The sequence below is a fragment of the Leptonychotes weddellii genome, chromosome 13 (assembly GCF_054177405.1).
Source record: "Leptonychotes weddellii isolate Sample4059 chromosome 13, ASM5417740v2, whole genome shotgun sequence".
Taxonomy (NCBI): domain Eukaryota; kingdom Metazoa; phylum Chordata; class Mammalia; order Carnivora; family Phocidae; genus Leptonychotes; species Leptonychotes weddellii.
This window is the reverse complement of record NC_138381.1, coordinates 699,332-718,546: the sequence shown is the minus strand read 5'-3', so window position 1 is coordinate 718,546 and position 19,215 is coordinate 699,332. Positions and strand designations below refer to the sequence as shown.

Here is a 19,215-nt window from a genome sequence, read left to right as displayed (position 1 = left end):
GATGATTGTAAATTGCTGTGTGACTTTCTCCAGCAAAGATCCTCCAGAAGCCGAGAGTGGGTTGTTGGGTTTTGCTGTCAGGGTTGTGCGGGCTGTGAGCCAGAGTAAGCTAATGTGCAGTAACAAATGGGCCCTGACATCACAGTGGTTCGGAGAACAGCGGAGTGTTCTCCTTGGGGTCACTGGGGACTTGGGTTTCTCCTAGCTTGTGGTTCCAACACCCGGGGCCACGGCACCGTCCCCACATCTAGCCAGAACGGGGTGGCACAGTCGGCCTGGGAAGTCGGCACGCCTGGCCCTACAGCAGAAAGGAGTTGAACCGAGAAGATCAGCAATTGTCACCCGAAATCTGAGAGACAGGCTGAGATCTGCTGAGCTGGAGCCATCAACTGGAAGGACTAATTAAGTCATTCTGACCAATTCTGGAGGACGTGTGTGGACTGTCTGAGGCTGGGACCTGGGTGCTGCCGTCTTGGGGGCTCCAGAGCCCCCCCCACTCTGCAAGGTAGGAAGGGGACAGGGAGGAGTGTCCCCTACGAAGCAGAGTCTTACTGTAGACAGTGAAAAGCCTGTCTGGCCTTGTCCCCCCTGGGGAGGGCATTTCTCCCACTCAGTCCCCCATTTGTGAAGGTGACAGGTCCATTGAAAACCTGGGAGTGAATTACGGCCCCACACCTTAGCCACACGCCGGCGGGTTTCCAGGGCCACGGTGGCAGGTTCCAGATGGAAGAGCTTTGGGGCGTAGACTCCCCGAGGAGCCACACTCAAGAAGCCCGAGTCGGCGGGGAAGACGGAGCACGGACACCAGAGGTCCTCGGGCACTTCCAGCCCCTGCTCAGGTTACCTGGTACATCATGTCCAGCTTTCAGCAAACCTTGTAAGACATGCTGCCGGGTAGGAAAACAGCCTGGAGAAACAAAGCCAACATGAGACCCAGACGCACAGAGGGCGCAGCTTCTGGAGTTAGCGGGCGGGATGGGAAAGCACCGTGGTCGACATGTTACGGGCTCTGGTAGGAAAAGCGGACATTGTGCAGGAGCCGGTGTGGGTGGTGCGGGTGGGGGGACACGCTATTGAAAGGATCGAAAGGATCACTGTGACAAAGGAAGAAGGGCTGCGACGAGCTGCACAGCGCCAGTCTGAAGCCAGGACAAAAGAAACTTCCCAAATGAGAAGCAAAAAAAAAGAATGAAAAAGGGAACGGAAGCCAGGAGCAGAGCCTCCGAGAGTGAGGGACGGTCTCAAAAGGTGTAACGTGCCAGCCAGAGAGAACAGAGCTGACAAGCGGCTGGAGCCGTCCTACAGTTAATGACAGACGCCAAACCACAGATCCCGGAGCCCGGGGAACAAGCCGGGCCAGAGCCAGAAAGATGTACATCCGCTTGCGTCCCACTGAGACCGGAGCAACCCAAAGGCAGAGAGACAGCCTTGACGGAAGCCAGAGAAAGTAGGAGCACGGTCTGGAGGAGGACAGCGCGCACGGCCAGGGCAGGCAGCAGTCACGGTAGCACCTCCTCAGGGCCAGGGAGCGCCGCCCGGGGCTGGGGGTAGACCGCAAGCTCCCGGAGCCTTCCGACCAGCCTGAGGGGGGAGGAAGCCCCGCCGGAGGGTTAGCCGCAGTCTTCCAGAGCCTAGTGTGGGGAGGCGCCTCTAGATTTAACACAGCCGCACGGTTTAGAAATTCAGTGTGAAACCCCTCTCGCCTCTACTGTCTCCCCAGTCGCCCTCGCAGAAGACCGGCTCCAGCAGCAGGGAGGGCTGTGCCCCGCGGGCCCCGAGTGCAGACGCAGTTAGCGGGAGCGCTGGAGCCGCGTGGGGGCCTTCCTCCACTGGACTTGCGAGGACTCCCGCAGCCTGGCCGGGCTGTCGCAGAGGGCCGTGTGCCGTGCTTCATGAGTTGCTCCTGCGGTTTCTGCAGTTCCAGAAGGGCTCTTCAGCTCGCCTCCTCGACGGCGGGAGATGCGGTTCCACACCTCTTTACTCTTCCTCTGGAATGGTCTTCCCTCCACGTGTGTTGTTACCAGCCCGTCATCTCCTGCTTCACCTCTGAAGGTTTTCCTCAGTGCTTGGGTTTTGTTTGACAACAGGAATGATACTTAATTTCTGTTTTACTGTTTTGATTTTCTGTTTTAATTTTTGTTAACACGCTGTACACACAACAGTCTACAAGCCAGTGAGTCCTCACAGTGTGCACACATTCCTAGTCCATTACTTGGGCAAGAAATAGAACTTTACCCGCGCTCCAGAAGCTTCCCTCCCCCGCCCTTTCCTCCCTAAAAATAACCACTGTCCTCCCCTGTCTAATCAGCATTATTTTTGTTGGATTTTGAAGTTTACAAAAAATGCACTTACGTGAAATAGATTCTTGTGTCTGGCCCCCGCGGCACAGCGCTCCTCACGTGTGAAGCTGGATGCAGCGCTCTGCCCTGGGCCATGTCTGCGCACCAGTCCACCGTGTAAATAAACCGTGATTGTGCGGCGCGTCCTTCTGCGGCTGGGGGATCTTCCGTTCCCCCCAGCTCTTGGCCGCTAGGACGTTGGTGTGGGTGTGTCTGTGTGCTGTGTGCGCATAGATACGGTTTCTCTTGGGTGGGTGACCAGGGAGCGGGGCCGCTGGGTCACACGGTGTCTACATTCATTTCACGTAATTCCAGTCTTCCACAGCGAGCACACCCGTTTTCATTCCTCCCGGTGCTGGGAGTTCAGGTTCCTCTGGGACCTTGCGCACACATGGGTTGTCCGTCTTTTTCCAGTTTTAACATAATTCTGGTGGGCATGTGTCGATGTCCCACTGTGTTCTTAGTTTTCATTTTCCTGATGACTAGTGAGGTTGAGCGTCCTCTGTGTTTATCGTCTGTCCAGACGTTGTTGGTTTGAGAATTACCCGTGGGTGTCTTTTACCTGTCTTTCCATTGGACAGCTAGTCTTTCTGTGTCCGCCATGTGGGGGTTCCCTGCGTGCCACTGTGAGCGCGAGGCCACCCAGGTGCGCTACTTCCTCCCACTCGGTTTGCCTCCTCGTGCTCTTCGTGGCGACTTGATGAATAGCGATTGTTAATTCTAATGTAATCAGTTGTTTTTTTCATTTTATGGCTTAAGAAATCTTTCTCTACCCTGGGTCATGAAGATACTCTATCTTCTAGAAGTTTTTATTTTACCTTTCTCACATCTCTAGATGTCTGGAACTAGGTTCTGTGTTTCATGTGAAGATGGGACAGTTTCCACTTCCTTCCCCGTGGAGACGTCCATGGGCCCATAACCACGTGGAAGGTCCATCCATCCTTCGTGGCGCTGTAGGTGCGGTCCCGTGTCCACCACATACAGTGGGTGTGCGTGCTCTGTGCATCCGTTTCCATGCTAATAATCTTCCATCACTGTAGGGAGTTTGATTGGGGTTGCAGTCACTCTCTGTAGAACTTTGATGAATATTGTGTATCCCTTTCTGTTTTTTCAGGTATGATTTAATTTTTTCAATAATGTTTTATGATTTTTCTCTGTAGAGTTTTGTACACCTTTTGTTTGATTTATTTTTAGGTAGTTAGATTTTGTTGATGCTGTTTCGTTTGTTACCTTCTTAAAATTTCATTTTCTGTTTACTGCCATATAAAAATATAGTTGCAGTGAAGCCTTTTATTCCCAAATTGGTTTCCCATTAAAAATATTAAATGCATACTTTGCATTTTAATTACAGATCCCAGTCAGATGTTGAGCACTATCGTCTCAGGAATTTACCCTTTCTGGGGCGCCTGGGGGGCTCCATCAGTCAAGCGACTGCCTCTTGGTTTTGGCTCAGGTCATGATCTCGGGTTGTCCTGTTTAACATTCTCTCTCTCCTGCTGCCCCACCCCTCTAAGAAAAATAATTTACCCTGTTTGGCCAGCTGATAGTTTTTTAAAAGAGAAACTTGGTGACTTGTAGCACAAGACTCTTTAACTGCTGTTGGTGAGGTGCTGAGGCCACCTCAGGGCCCCAGGGAAGCCATCTCCTGTCTGTGTGAGGGCGGCAGGTGGTGGGTCCCTGATGTGTAGGTGCGGAGGCTCACAGAAACACTGGAGAAGAAAGCACAGTGACTCCTGTCAGTTTGGGCTGCTGATGTGTGAGACCATAGTGCAGGATGACCCTGAACGGGTCCCGCCATTTTTTATTCCAACTCCGTACACTCCCATGTGTGTTGGGAGCGATGGGGTGGTCGCTTTGAAGATGGTTGCCCAAGTCCAGATCTTACTCCAGCCCTTTTCACTCATGGAATTGGCCAGGCCGGAGCCAGCTCCTTAGTAGTTGTGGGCTCAGCATGGCCCTGACCGTCCTGACCGGTCCTGAATCACTCTCCTGCCCCTACCCCACCTCACGAGCTGTGTGTGGACAGGCTGTGAAAGTAAGCTTCCTTCCTCTTCCTCCGCTGTTGAGATGGTGATGTGTGTGACCAGTGGCTGAGGGGCCGGGAGCCGACATGACCTCCTGTTGGCGAAAGCTGTTCCGATGATTGGATTTCAAAAGGGGGAAAGATCTGCAGCCTCCAAGTCGGCTATTCTGTAACAGTGTTTTTGCTTGGATTTGAAAGAAATCAGACCAGAGGAGAGTAGATGCATTGTCATGACATTAGTGAGAACGAGAAGGATGGCGGTTGGCTGCAGTGAGCGGTTCCCCTGTGCCAGGTGTGGGCCAGACCACAGAGGTTCCAGGGCCGCATCCAGGGCCGCGTCCCGGGCCGGCAGCCTGAGTCGTCCGTGCAGAGGGCTCACGGTGGAGAGGGTGCTTTCAGCCAGAGACCCCAGGGGGCCCAGATGTATCTCGCCTTGGAAGAGCTTCCGAGGGCCACGCTGGCAGGTGCGTGGGGCCAGCTGCCTGGTTGTGCGGAGCTGGACTGGCTGAGAGGCGAGGCTCTGCCCGCGTGCCTGCCGGCACTCCCCGTGTCTCTCCTGCCCACAGTCCGTTACTAGTTGGGCATCTAGAGAGGAAACAAAGTTGGTGAATTTGCACACAGGCCAGATGACATTGCGGCACTTCACGCAGACATTGTGCACGCAGCCCTGTGCACACGGACCGTTCTCGTGGAGTGGGGCCCCAGGATGAAGCGTGAGCCCCTGAGCTCTGGGAAGACACGTGAGCTGAAGCCTGCCTGAGGCCTGTTGTAGTGACAGGCAGATTGGAAGATGGGGTGTGCCGCCGTGGATTATAGGTACTTAAAATAGTCTGGGAAGAATTAATTCGTTTAAATTCTAGTCATTATGGTGTCATTTCCTACCATCATGTCATACTTATTTTGAAAGGAAATTGAAGAAAAATGAGCTTACCTGCGGTGGATCATTGTTTAAGAGAAATCTGACGACCAACGCTCACTTCAGGCAATTCACAGCAGCTTCTTCTATAGTTTAAAATGCTCTTCATGTAAGTTATATGATTACCCTTTAGGAGGAATATGTGTCTGACCTTGCTGTTTTCTTGAGAGCATTGTTTTGTAAGGACAGTTAATCATCCGTCAAGTATCAAGGCTCTGAGAGATTCTGAAGGACACAGAGGAGTGTAGAGTGCATCTCTGGGAGTCCTTCAGGCCTGCATTTCCACGTGCCCCCACCCTGGCTCTTTGAGGACACCTTCCTGCCCGACCCAGAACCTTGGGGCTCCACACACACCGCCCCGTCCCTGCTTGGAACTCGGTAGGACCCACTTAGAGCATGGAAGGGAAGGCTTGAGGTAGAACAGGCAGGTACCGTGGGGTTATTTGTCCTTTGATTACTTTGCTGGATAAAAGACTTGCCTTTGTTGACTGTTTACTTTCTTGGTCATCGTTTTGGTCATTTTATTCAGTCTGTTGTGCTTTCCCCAAAGTAGTTGGTGCCATGTCAGCAAGTTTTACCACATTTAGATAAAAACAGTAGAGAAAAACATTTTGATAAGCAAGATTTGACCAGTCTTTATTTTATGGACCTTGTGGAAGCATGTGTAGTTAAAGGGAAGTGCGACCAGAGATCTGATTATGGGGATGAGTGGTCCCAGGGAGCATCCACAGCTGGGCTGTGTCTGGCCCAGGAAGCCAGACTGGAGGAGGAGACTGAAGCTCCTCGGAGGACAGCCACAGGTGCTGACCTCTGATGGAGTTAGGAAGATCCACCAATGGGAATCACGCAGCAGCACTTGGGGAAGGCCGTTGGGTGGGAAATGGCTAAGGTCATAAGAGCTCAGAAATTAATCAGACCAGAAATGAAACTCTTTTATGTTAATTATTAGGGTGGAATTACTCTTGTTAAAGTAAATCAGTTACTTATGCATTTATGTTTTATTTGCCTGGAGCACTTTTGCCTGCATCTTTTTTCATGTAGAATGTAGCCTGACGGACTCCAGTGTTGAACTAGGTAACGGTGGGTCCGTCCCCCAGTCGAGATGCACAGCCTCTTGGAAATCATACTGCCCCTTGTCTCCTCACATCCGGCCTGGGTGCTCCGTCATATTTTTGAGCACCAAGGCTTGATTAGACGACCTCTGAGATTCTGAGACTCTTCTCAGATCGCCGAGGAGCTACGACCCCCCCCATATCCTCTTCGTGATCCGTGGCGTGTGTCCTCCTGGAGCAGCTAAGGTCAGGGAGCTTTCAGTGCAGACCCCCTCGGCCGTGGCTGTTCCCGGCGTCAGCCATGAGCAGCCCTCATCCAGAGTGAGAACCTGTTGAGTATATTCTGCCATAAGACAATTCACTAATTACTAGCATTTTAGCTCTCTTAGTTTAGGGCAACCTTTTCGTCATTGCGTGGCATGCCTGTTTTTAGCAGCTAATATGTATAATTACATTTAAAATAAGTGGCTCCGAGTGCTTTAACAGCATTTTGATATTAGTGTTGTGACCTAGCAGTTGTCTTCTGGTGGCTGAATAATTAATTTGTGTCTAAGAGCTTTTCCGTTTGATAGTTGCCGAACGCGGGGTCTCCTTGTGGTAGGCTTGCTGGCTTCCAGTGACCCTGAGCTGCCATCTGGTACAAATTCAGAGCGCTGCTGTCATCTGCTAGTAATTGCTGGCACCTGGACGTTGCAGTCCCCCAGAGCTGAGAGTGTGTGAGCAGGACGCATATGGCCCTTTGGAGTGGGGTCCTCCACACAACGCACATGTGGAGCCCTGGAAGGGGAGGACAGCCATGGGCTGTGGGGTTTTCTCAGTACAACCATGTGGAAGTTCATCTGTATTTTCATGCACAAGGTATGAAAGATGGTGACCGTTTGGGGAAGGTAATTAATTCACTAAATCCTGGCGTTGCGTTTGTTTTATGATTTATTTTAATGGGTCTAGTACTTAGTAGCCTGTTTAGGCTGGTAGGATTGTTTCCACGCCGTTTTACAGAAGACTTCTTTAAATCCTCTTTTGTGAGCGGATGAACTTTAGTCAGGGCACTGGCCTCTAGCACCATATTATATTAATGTATTTTACTTGTAATTTAGAGCACAAGAAGAGTGCCCTGATTTGAAGGCTAAACTGTCCCCCGTGGCACTGGCGCAGCTGATAATCGCGAACTAGAAAGATGTGTATATCAAATAGTTTACAAAATGAAGCCAGCTGTGTTTCCCTACATACTGTGGCTTCCTGACATGCATCATTAAACCTTATTAGCTACTTCCTTTTACAAAGATTCTTGTAGTCTTGAACATTGCATATTAACATTTTCTGCCCCTCCAACTGGAAATTATTTGCTTTATTGTAGAGTGTCAACTTGCTCTAGTTTCTGATGCGTTCTAATTGGTACTTTAGAGTGTAATCATCGTGAGATACCACGCCATGCATTTCTTTATTTGGAAATTAATACAGACCTTTTCACTTTATCTGTCAATCTGGGCAACTTTTCACACAATTCCTAACTCCTGGGATTGCTTACAAGCCATTAAGTATGAAATGGTTCATAAAATGTCTTTGAAACATAAAGTAACACAAAAATTTTAGATGTTTAAAATAGTGTTACATTTTGCCAAGATACCACTAATAAAGCTCTTACACAGACAGTTCTCATAATAAAGGAGGTAAAGCAAGATGGAAAGTTTCTTCAACCACCTCAAGTTGTCGTTTAAAATTTTCAGCAAATCTGCTAAATTCCATTTTTCTTAAAAAACAAGAACGTAAATCATGAGAACCGTGGACTGACTCAAAATTAGATGTTAGACCCACTGGCCACTCTCCCTCGGTGTCTCTCTCTCTCTCTCTCTCTCTGCCATTCTTCGTTGGCCTTAGAAGGGGGTTAGTCGCTGCTGATGCTGACTGTGGGGGTGCACAGGACACGGGCAGAACGAGCCCCTGTGTTCACGACAGTGTCCTCCCCAGATGTTTGAGACACTCGTCGCCAGTGTGTTATGGATCAACCCTGCGCTTGATGCGGGCACGGTCAGGGGGCATGCGTCGCATTGCCAGGGAGCCTCACGAGTTCCCTGAAACCGTGATCCTAGCTTGGGTTCCAGTAAATATCTTCGTCATAGATCTTGTCAAGTCAGCTAATGACTCTTGATTTAAAAGCACTGTTGACTGGTTTATGTAATGATAGGTGCCGGATATTCGGAGATTGGGGTAGGGACCTTTAGTGGTCCATAAATTCCTGCATGTTTACACAATAATCTAAGAAACATTGAGGGGAGACAGTGATGCGTGACCAGACGCCACTGCAGCCTTCGTGTGACGTGGCGGCTGGTGGGACAGCGTGGGTCCCCGTGGGGCGGGCTGCAGAGGCTCACACGTGGAACCGTGCTAAATGAAACTCCACCACTAGAGCAAGGAAGCATTCTTTTCCTGCTACTTGTCATCCGTCCCCACCCCAAGATGTGTGACTTAGAACTAGCAGCTTCATAGGCCGTGTTTAGTGTTTGACTCAAGTCCCTCATGAAAGCAGACTTTCTGGAATCTATTATATGAAAACTCTGTTGACTAAGGTTGGTAAACTCCCCTGCACAAACCATCATGTACATCGTGTTTGCAGGTACGCCGAAGGAAGAGTTTAGATATAAGTAACGTTTTGAAGCTAATCACTGAGCAAGTTTCTGACTTTATTTTGGAGACTCCTCTGTACTGTGACCTCTTATGAAAGAAGACCTCAGGTTGGAAATTAAGGTTTCATTTTAAATTAATGGGACCTCATTTACTAAATTGAACCATTTCCTTATAAGGGAAAAAATACAGGTGGAAAGGTGGTAACCCCTGGCCCCATTACATACAATTTCTTACACACACACACACACACACACCCGCTGCTCTGGCCATCCCCCCGTCGGCCCTGTGCGTCCCCACTGTGCACTGTGCGGGGGAAGGGGTGCTCTGACCTGTATCCTCCCCCAAACCCAGCCTTTTCATATCACCTGTAGTCCAGCAGCTCCAAGCCACTCACCAGAATAATTCCTTCAACACCTCATTTTCTGGGTATCAGAAAGGGATCATGTAATTATTTTCTGGCTCTTTAAATAGAGTTCAGAGGGTCTCCTGAAGGGGAGCTGTCCCTGTGCTTGGCAGTTTGAGGGTGCAGTAGAGTTGGAAGGCCTGGCTGTATGTTTGGTAACTCCCGTAACAAGTGGTCACGGAGCCCCGATTTTAGTACTGGTTTTTATCAACATCCTTAGCAGTACAGCACTGTTCTCTAGCCAATAACAGTGTACAGATTATATCTCATGAGTGAGAATGCGTCTTAAGGGTGTTTCTGAAACACACACACACACACACACACACAAGATACTTAAAACAGAGGACTTGCCGCACTGAGGAGAAAGTAGAGACGCACGCGTGCACCTGTCCCCGGAGGAAGGCCGGGCCGGGCCGCCTGGTCTCGCCGGTGCGGGCCGCCGTGGAGAGACGAGCGCGGGGGAGGCCAGCGCGGCAGGAAGCACAGTCTCCCCGCCAGCTCTTGGGGCCCCTGATGAAAGCCTTTCTGTGAAAGTATTGGTACCACTTAGAGTTATCATTAGAAAAATCTGACTTTCGTGGTGCTAGGGAACAAAGAAATCCCAAGAGCGTCGGGTGTACCACAGGCCGCGACCCTGGGCGTGAGGCGGCTCTTGGACCTGCGCCCTGGGCTCCATCCCTCCTCCCACATCCCTCCAGGCTTTGTCGCCTCAGCACAGTGACAACATGGCCAGACCCCAGACTCGTGGGTGTTGTGTTTGTGGATAGTCAGGATTTGAAAGTAGGTTAATGCTGTTTGTCGAATATCTGTTAAATATAAAATTACCAAAATCAACTGCTTATTTAATGACACTGAAATCCAAATGCCTGACTGGGAATTCCACTTACGTGAATGAGGTTGAATGTTAAGGTTTCTGGTGTCAGTGGATAGCTTAGGTTATTGAAGTAATTATTTTAAATTGGTGAGTGGCTTGGCAAAACCATTTAAAATTGATAGCTTCCTACACTGTTAGGACAAAAATAAGGTTAAATATATGCAGGATCTTGAAACCATCAATGTAAGCTGTTGTTGCCGTTTTATCAATTTAGTTTATAATAGATCTAAATCTTCAGAAGCCTTAGTCCCATAGTACTCTGCTGATTACCTGCAGTATTCTGGACGTATTCTGGATGTCTGATCTCTAAACATGATTCCTTCTAGAACAGTACGTTTCTATTCAGGAAATTCCCCTCTTGTAAGTCCTTATCAATTCTGTCTTGAATTCTGCATGGCAGAAATTAGATGTTTAGGGTAACCCTTTTAGGCAACAAAAAAAGTACATCTATGTACATAACATGTATTCAATATACTGAATTGGTTGAATTAGAGATCGAAGTTCTGCTTTCAAAAAGCAGGCTTTCAGGATTCAGAAAAAATAAGCATCAAACCTGAGCGCCCTCTGCTGGCTCCATGGCAGCATGCCGCCCCTTGGCGCTTGCTGTCTCTCCCAGCTGGGAGTCTTAGTTTACAAAGAGCAGCAAGACGTTAACGTGACCCGTGACCGCGGTGCACTCAGGTTATAGTCAGTACAGCGCTGACACGTGCATTTGAGTTTTCTTACGTCCCTGATTTTCAAATAAATTATGTGGACTATTGTGAGACAAGATTAGGAATAGTGTACATTAGAAAATTACGGGGTTTTCTTAATACTTAGCGCTGGATTTTGATGTAACTTGTGTACATGGAGTATACATTAAATTTCCAGATAGTTTCCAGGCTGTTTTGCATGTTTTCACTGACTCATTTTTGTTTTAAATATGGCATTGATGTGTCACAAGTTGTACACACGAGTATTTGAAGTAATTTATAATGTTAAAAATTAAACTTACCACTTATTTTTAAGCCACTGTATTGCATTACCTTTGATGACTTCTGATATACTGGTTATACTTTAATAAAAGTTCTAACACGACAGAGGAAGCTGTCGGACAGTAGGGGACGTGACCAGATTGTCTTTCAGGACCATACAACAAGCCTGCGTTTTGCAAAAACAAATCTGAGATGTGTGCATACATATGTTCATAGACAATCTGCTATTTTTTTGGCATTTCTGTCAGTTATAAAAAGTACCCTTTTGAGTGGATATGTGTCGTGTCGGAAATGCTAAAGCCAGTATCGAAATTTCTCCGGGGATCTGCAGGGTCAGCAGTTTGACCAGACAGCTTCATTGTGCACTCAACTTAGCAGGTAACTTGTTTGCAGATTTCAGGAAGGATTCCACCTTCAGCAGCGTGTTTACTGTCAGCCAGCTGACACGTGGTCTGACAGTGGACCTCAGTCCCAAGTTTGTGCAAACCAGGCTCACTTAGGGTTTGCCTTGGATCTCCTGTCTCCTCTCTAAGTTTCTCCCATTGATATGCAAAGTGGTTTTACTTTTTGCTGAGTAGCTGATGCTCGCACTAGTACTTTTTTGTTCCTGTAAAAAATATAACAACCCCATTTTCTTTTTAAATGTTCAGCACTTAAGGAAAACCATCTTATGTAATAACTGTATAGGAAGCTCGGGAAGAAACCTTAGTTGCTGAATATAGCAGTCAGGCAAAATTTGTTGGTAGGTAAAAATGTAGGATATGAAGTATTCTCTAACAACAGACTTTAAAATGTGTATTGTGTAAGTATACATTCTTATTTTTAAAAATTAAGGTGATATATTGTAACATTAAGAATTGTCGTACTGATACTTATTTAGGGAGCTTTTAAAAGCACAGATTATTGAGCCAAAATAAGAGAAACGCTGCCTATTTCGCAGATCACTGAGGCGATAAGCAGTAATAGCTCAAAGACGTCTGCAGTGTGCGGCCAGCCTGTGTATGCAGCAGACACTCAAGACTTAGTAGTTCATGTCCAAAGATGAGTAAATAAATAGACTTGAGGGAAAAAATAGAAGGCTATATAGCATCACTTTTTAAAAACATACTTTTAATTTAAACTCCAAAATGGAAAAAGTTATTGCTGTAAGATTTAGGAGTTAAATGAATTTCAATTATTTGAAATACGTAAGTACAAATGAAGGTCTGAAGATTACTTATTTTTTTCTTGTTTCTTAAGATTCTACTAAAAGTGGAAAATATAGGGCTGATTTGTTTCAAAGATATTTAAAAGGAATGTGCTTTTTATAGGAATTTCAATTAGGTTAAAGTGTTGCCCTGTCTCAGTTTTCTAGTCAGAATCCAAATTCTGAATGATGAGGAACTGGTGGGCTGGTCCAAGAGTATTCAACTGCTAAAAGATAAACAGCATTAACAACGTTATTTTTTTCCCTAAGTGATCTTTCGTGTATAACACCGTACTTCTGCCTGTGTAGAGTCGTCTTGAGTAAAATTAGCTATTAGGCTTTTAGATTGGAGGCTTTTCTGTGTTTCAAAATGTGATCCATGTACAGGGATATAATATAGGACAAATTAAAATAATATTTAGCTCCTTGCAAGAGTTTAAATTGGCTTTTTGACATTTCACATCTTACTGTTTTGTTATTCTAAAATACTCTGTGTAACAGGTAAGTTAAATGTGAGTTTTAAAAGAATGGTGAAAGCATTTTGATGTTCACATCATGCTCCTCCAGGGATAATACCATATGGTCAGCACTTAGTGGGTGTCGAGGCCCGTTGTTTTGTCTCTTACTAAGTTTGTATAGCACGAGACCTTTGTTCCAGTTTGGGGTGTACATTGACTTCTTAGGGACCTGGTAGCGCGATAGGGGTTTAACTTTGAGACGGATGGGACAGCGCTGCGTCTCAGAGATAAGGCGGGCTCTCATTCGTCCATTTACAAAAACCTGACTGATCTTTTCTTGATTAAGCAGGAGAATACCGTATTTACCCTTTATTGTTGGTATAAACCATTATTTTACTGAGAACCATTAGCTATTTAAAACTTGGTACATAAATTAAAGAGGAGCTAAATGGATTTGTGATTGTTGCTATTAGTAGCATTTTAGATTATACAGGCAATTATTGTGTTCATTATCCTAGAACAGCCCCTTTGCAGAACCATTGTGGTATCTTAGACATTATGCACAAATTTTCCCTTGGAGATTAAAATTTCCAGTAGCGTATTTAATTTTGTTACCACAGTTGTTTCAAATAAAACAAATGTTATGACAAGCAGAAGAAAATTTGCTTTACTAATATAGGAAATTACAATAAATGTTGAAAATTGCTTGCTAGTGTACATAATTTACCTTTTCTCGTACAGTCATAATTACTTCGAGTGATTAATAATATATTTTATGGGTGGAAAGGTTTTACAATCATAGCAAAAGGTATTTGGTCTGTTCAGGTGTTTAAAGAAATTTTTTAAAGAAGGAAGAGATTCACATCAAAAGTGAAGTTACCGTCTTCTTTATAAAACCTGTAAGTTTACAAGTTAACTAGTTTTTATACTGAATATTGTTTTTAAGAGTCCAGATTGCATTTTAAGCGAGTTGTAGAAACTTTTTAAGCATGTTTTAGAGAAACGAGTATAAAAATATTAACTATTAACTAAAAGTGGACTTTATTAGAATTGACAAAAAAAAACAAAAACAAATTTAGATGATGCTATGTACTGTAGCTTGGTTGCAGTGATTTTCCAGGAAGAATAATCATAGTTCAACAAGGGCTACCTGAAAGAATGCAAAGAACAACCCGTTACCGAAAAGTTGTGTTTTGCTCCGTAAACTTAAAAAGTTCGAAGTGATGAAGCTTCCCTTTGGACCCGAGGGGTGTGGGAGAGGACCGCGCCGAGCGGCAGTCAGGCAGTTGAGCCCCCGCGTCCTGGTCAGTCAGAAAGGTATGAATACTTGGAGTCATCTGCATAGCAGTGGGCAGGGGGCTGCTTTTCATTGCGGTCCTATAGGTGGCATTTTTTCAAAGGAAACTTTGTATTCATTTCTGACTGTTTTTGTCCCAGCTTTTACAGTCTTTCACTGCTGGGATGCAGGGAGAGTGTGAGGTAGTGGTTATGCATTTTGCAAGACAGTGATTCTTTATTTTATTACAGAAAAAAGACCAACTCTGCAAGGCCAGATTAAATCATTCCTTTCACTTTTTAATGGGATTTGGATGAATAGAGTAAAATATGCACTTTGCATTCATTGATAGCATCTTTAGGTTGAGGTAATTGAGTCTTTTTTCCCTGACTGAATGAATAATGACTTCATCTGACCCTCGGCGAGGCCTGACACTCAGGCCTCCTTTGTCACAGCAGAAGGGTCTGGGCTTTGAAACATGCTCTACTTCCTCAGCGTAATTTTTCTTCATTCTAATCCAAAAACCTATTTTTCTCAATAATTCAAGCATAAACTATGTAGTAGTTGAAGTAGCGGAAATTGCAAGATACTTGTCCTCGTTGTGCTGCTCTTTAAACGCGGTGGGTAAATCCGGGCGCGCTCTTGAGCGGCCCGGTTCTCAGGGGCTCTTACTGGGCGGCCTGCCGGAAGTTTCCAGAAGCTCGCAAGGGCTCCTGTGCAGCCTGCCCGTCCCCTGGGGAGGGGCCTGCAGGTGGAGGGCCTCGCGCTGACCCCTGGCCCGACGGTGGCCGCTTGTGCATAGCCGGAAGGCCCCTGCGGCCGCGCGCCAACTTGAGTGGCCCCGGCCCGCAGGCTCAGCAGGCGACCCCAGACCGCACCACGGTCCACAGGCCCCGCGCTTTCTTCCCGGGGCGAGGGCGGGGCCACGGGAGGCGGGGCCACAGGGACGGGGCCTATGGGGTGGAGCGGGGAGCCTCTGGGGCGGGGCCAGGGGGCGGGGCCTGTCGCGGGATTCCCGAGCCCCGCCCAGGACGCACACACCGCCGTGTCCTGGTGGGTGAGCAGGTAGAATCCGGGCTCTAGACAAATGGCAGGGGTTACTTCTGGCTTCTTGTGGTTCCCGTGTTTCCAGGCTGTTCGTAAAGGCCTAGGAGTGGCATCCGGCAGCAGCTGGGTTAGACAAGAAAACTTGGTGTTTTGTAATTTTATCACTGGTCTTCATCTTATTTTTCCTACTAGACTGGCTGTTTCTTGCAGGTGGAGTCTCAAGTGGGCTCATTTTTCATCACCTTACACTGTAGCAGAAAGCTCAGTAGACATTTCCATTTATTTAATGAGTGGATTTCGTCCTAGCTACACTTAGCTGCACTTTCTGACAAAATTTGGTGTTTTTTTCTAACTATGGGTTCGAATGTTTTCATGCAAGTCTGTGGCAGATGTCAGTCACAACCAGATACAGACCAAAGACTGAGGCATGGGGAAAGCTAACCTCGTTTTGGCCAAAATTAGGGGTTTTCAAAAGTACTAAAAAATAAGCCAAGTTACTAATTAATTAGCTCAGTAATTCTCAAACGTTTTAGTTTGAGAATTGTAGTATCTCGTTTATTTTATCAAAGTTATGGCAATCACTTTCTTTTTAGATTACTCTCTTTCACAATTTGTACGAGATTCGGGAGGAGCTCAGATGGTGGTCAACTGACAGGGGTGGTAGGACTCGGTCCCCGTCAGGGTCCCGTGAGTGAGGAGTAGGCAGGGTGGGCAGTCACCAGGGGCGACTGTGGGTTCTCCATGGCCGGCAGGGAGCCCACCTGGTTAGCAGGTGGGGAGCCGCAGCTTGGGGATGAGAAAAGCGAGGGTAGGCAGGGTAAGGCCAAGGCCACAGAGGTGGGAAATGCAGATTCAGATCTCAGTGTTTCCTAACTCAAAGAACGAGAACAGGAAAACGTGTGTGGGCTTATTTTGTCCCAGGAGCTGTGCTTCGTCTTTAACCCCCTGAGTCTTGTTAGGGAGGCACTTCTGTAACCCTGTTTTACAGATGAGAAAATGGGTGTACAGTTTGCCCAAGGTCCTACTGTGAGGTGGCAGAGCCAGCATCAAATGAGCCTACATTTTGATTCCCGAGGAAATATCATTGCTGTGCGACCCCACCTCTCCCACTGTGTGGTTCTGAAGCCTTTTTGCAAAGCCCAAGACCCCACCCCTGTGTCCACCCACATGCTGTACCACACTGTGGTCCTTCAACCAGGCAACTTAGCAGGGGAGGGCAGCGTGCGGACCACCAGAGCTTGAGATCACTTCTGACTTGAGCAATGAACACTGCTTCTCACCGTTTCCAAGATCCCACACAGAATGCACCCCAAAATGAGTTCATTCCCATGGACATAGCTTCCCCTCACAGTCTGCTCAGCTGGGACACGATCCACAGAATGAATTTGGGGTTGTATACCTTTTTGGGAGAACCTAAAGTGTAGGATTTGTGCACATTAAAAAGGTATTCAGTCAAGCTAACTACCTTGTCTGTTGCTTTTCTGCTTGATTCAGAGAAGGTTTTTTTAGAGACCCTCCTGGCAGAGAGGGATGACAGACACTGTCCTATTCCTGGGAGCCTCTACGTGAACATAAAATCCTTACGTGGAATGCACTTAAGCATCAGGTAGCTGGCATAGCACATGCAGAGAGACACACACATCCACCCTCCACAGACTGAGCAAGTCTCTGCCGTCCTCTGCGCCTCCACCCCCTGTCCCAGTCTGCCCCAGTCGGCTGTCATAGCATCTTCATCTTGAGAAAGGATCTGGGTGTTTTTTGGTTGGATACCCTGGACTCCCGTTGTCTCAGTAAATCCTTTCTGGGAATTTCCTGGGGATCATGACTCCCTTTCAGAAATTCTGCTTAAATCTCTAAGAGGCTTTTCAGGAGAAGAGTAAAGTTAATACCATTTTGTATTTCATTATAGTTAAGGTCCGTACAAGAGGGAATTTAAGGGTGTCATTCATCACTATCACGTATTCACATTAGTCATGTTAGGGACATTATGGTTATGCCCTAATTCTGTGTTTTTCTTTCAGGTTGGTTTGTTGGACCTTGAACTCAATCAGCTGACCAAAGCACTGTTTGTGGCTTTAGTTGCTCTCTCGGTTGTTATGGTAACGTTACAAGGATTTGTAGGCCCGTGGTACCGCAACCTGTTTCGGTTCCTCCTCCTCTTCTCCTACATCATTCCCATCAGGTAGGTGTAAGAATTAAGAGAAAACAAGTAACTGGTTTCATTGAGTTTGATTTTATTGAAATTTATCTTTGTCAGCATGGAAGAAGTTATCCACACAAAGCTAAAGAGGAAGGAGCCAACAACTCTGATGAATCTTAAGGAATGCTTCTATAGAAAATAATATTTTGGGGGGGCAAAGTCAGTTTTGTTAGAATAATCTAGAAATCTGGTGCTTTTCCTTATATGAATGTTTTGATAGTATATTCAAGAATTGGGAGATATTTCTTGATAAAACAAACAGTTTTGTTTACTGCCAGTAGACTACTTCTAGTAGCTTTGGATTATATGTGTCACTAAGTTATATTTCAGAAACCATCTAATATATCTGTCAAGTGAGATAAAATATTGAGTAAGACAGACTTTAATATGAACAATTTTTCAAAATAATAACTCATTTAACTTGAAATTGGGATCTAAATAGTTAATATTAGATGTCTAATGAGTTTACTAATATTTACAGTATGGATATATATAAGTCCATTCTAAAATATTTCCACAAAGTATATTTCAAAAAAATGCTTCATATATATGACTGAAAATTTTTACATGAATGAGCAGTTCAAGCCTAATCATGTATAAAGCATGAAGCTAGAATAAGCATCTTCTGTAACCCAGAGCAGAGTAACGTAGACTAGAACAGTCTTGCGCAAGGATGGAAACATTCTGAAGGGAAAGGCTTCTTTACAGACCAGCTTTCTCCAAAAGTTTGTCTAAAGGTGCTGTCCCTTCCACTTACGCACGTCTCTAAAGCGGGGCTGTGGCGTGCCCCCGGGTGCCGTGCCCACGACAGTGTCCTGTGTACAGCCCGCTCCATCCAGCCCCCACTTGCTGGTTGAGACGGGGAGCTCGTCTCCGCCCCTCCGAGAACACGCAGTCGTGTGCATTCACGGCTGTTTCTGCTGGAACTGGAACACCTGCTCCCGTGGACACTCTCCCCTTGACTTCCTCAGCGTCATGCCTGATGGGGCCAGCCTGCCTTCCCAGCCCTGTGTGCCTCCCTCCACCACCACACCACACTCCAGGCTTGGCCCTTCTCAGCCGTGTGTGCTGCAGGAAGCCTCTCCTAACCTGGGCTCAGTACTCACTGCCAGCCAGCCTCTTGGTATCACAGCAGCCTGATTTAATTCTGCTGACGTCTCCACTGGTCACCGATACTTGGTCTTGCTTTTCTGATGCTCTGTGCTCACCACCCTCCATGAGGATAGGGGCCGCGTTTGGCTCCGTGCTTAGAACAGAGTGCAGGGCGTGCCCCAGGGCTCATCACACCCTCACTGAACGGACCGTCTCAGAGGTCCTGCCCTGCTCTGAGGAGCTGCGAGTGTGCAGACCATCGGTCGAGCTGTCAGGCGGTGTCATCGTTAGCACCTAGATGCGTACCGAGTGCCAGCAGGGCGCTCTGGTGACAGAGCTTTGTCCCCAGAATCTCACTGGGTAAGTGGAAACAGGCAGAATATAGCTATTGATCAGTCTTCCCAGAACTGACCCCTTCAGATGGGATGGTCCAGCGGGTAGTTCCTGGTCTGACGCATTCAGCCCGGATGCCTAGTCACCATCCCCCCACAGCCCTGATCTGTGCCGGGCACGTCGCCCAGTGTCCCATGGGGACGTGGATGCGGTCGTAGGCCCGAAGCGTGCGTGGAACCCGGCAGAGAGCGCCTTGGCTCAGCTTACTGCCGCTCCAGCAGCCCCAGCCTGGTGCATGGCACGCACCACGTCCTCAGTGCAGCGCGTGGAAAGAACGGCCCCAAAGGAAAGCCAGCTTGCAAATGTGATAAGTCTGTGTTGCTAGTGTTTTCACTCTTTTACAGTAAATGCAATACA

At 47.1% G+C, this 19,215-nt stretch overlaps 1 protein-coding gene across 1 annotated transcript in view; it reads left to right on the top strand.

Annotated features, from left to right (window-relative positions):
- ATP9B (ATPase phospholipid transporting 9B) overlaps positions 1-19,215 on the top strand; it is a 242,509-nt gene that overhangs the window by 135,510 nt on the left and 87,784 nt on the right. Inside the window, exon 14 of the mRNA XM_081802518.1 lies at positions 17,195-17,355. Coding sequence (XP_081658644.1) covers positions 17,195-17,355 — 161 coding nt within the window. The remainder of the gene's footprint in view (positions 1-17,194; positions 17,356-19,215) is intronic.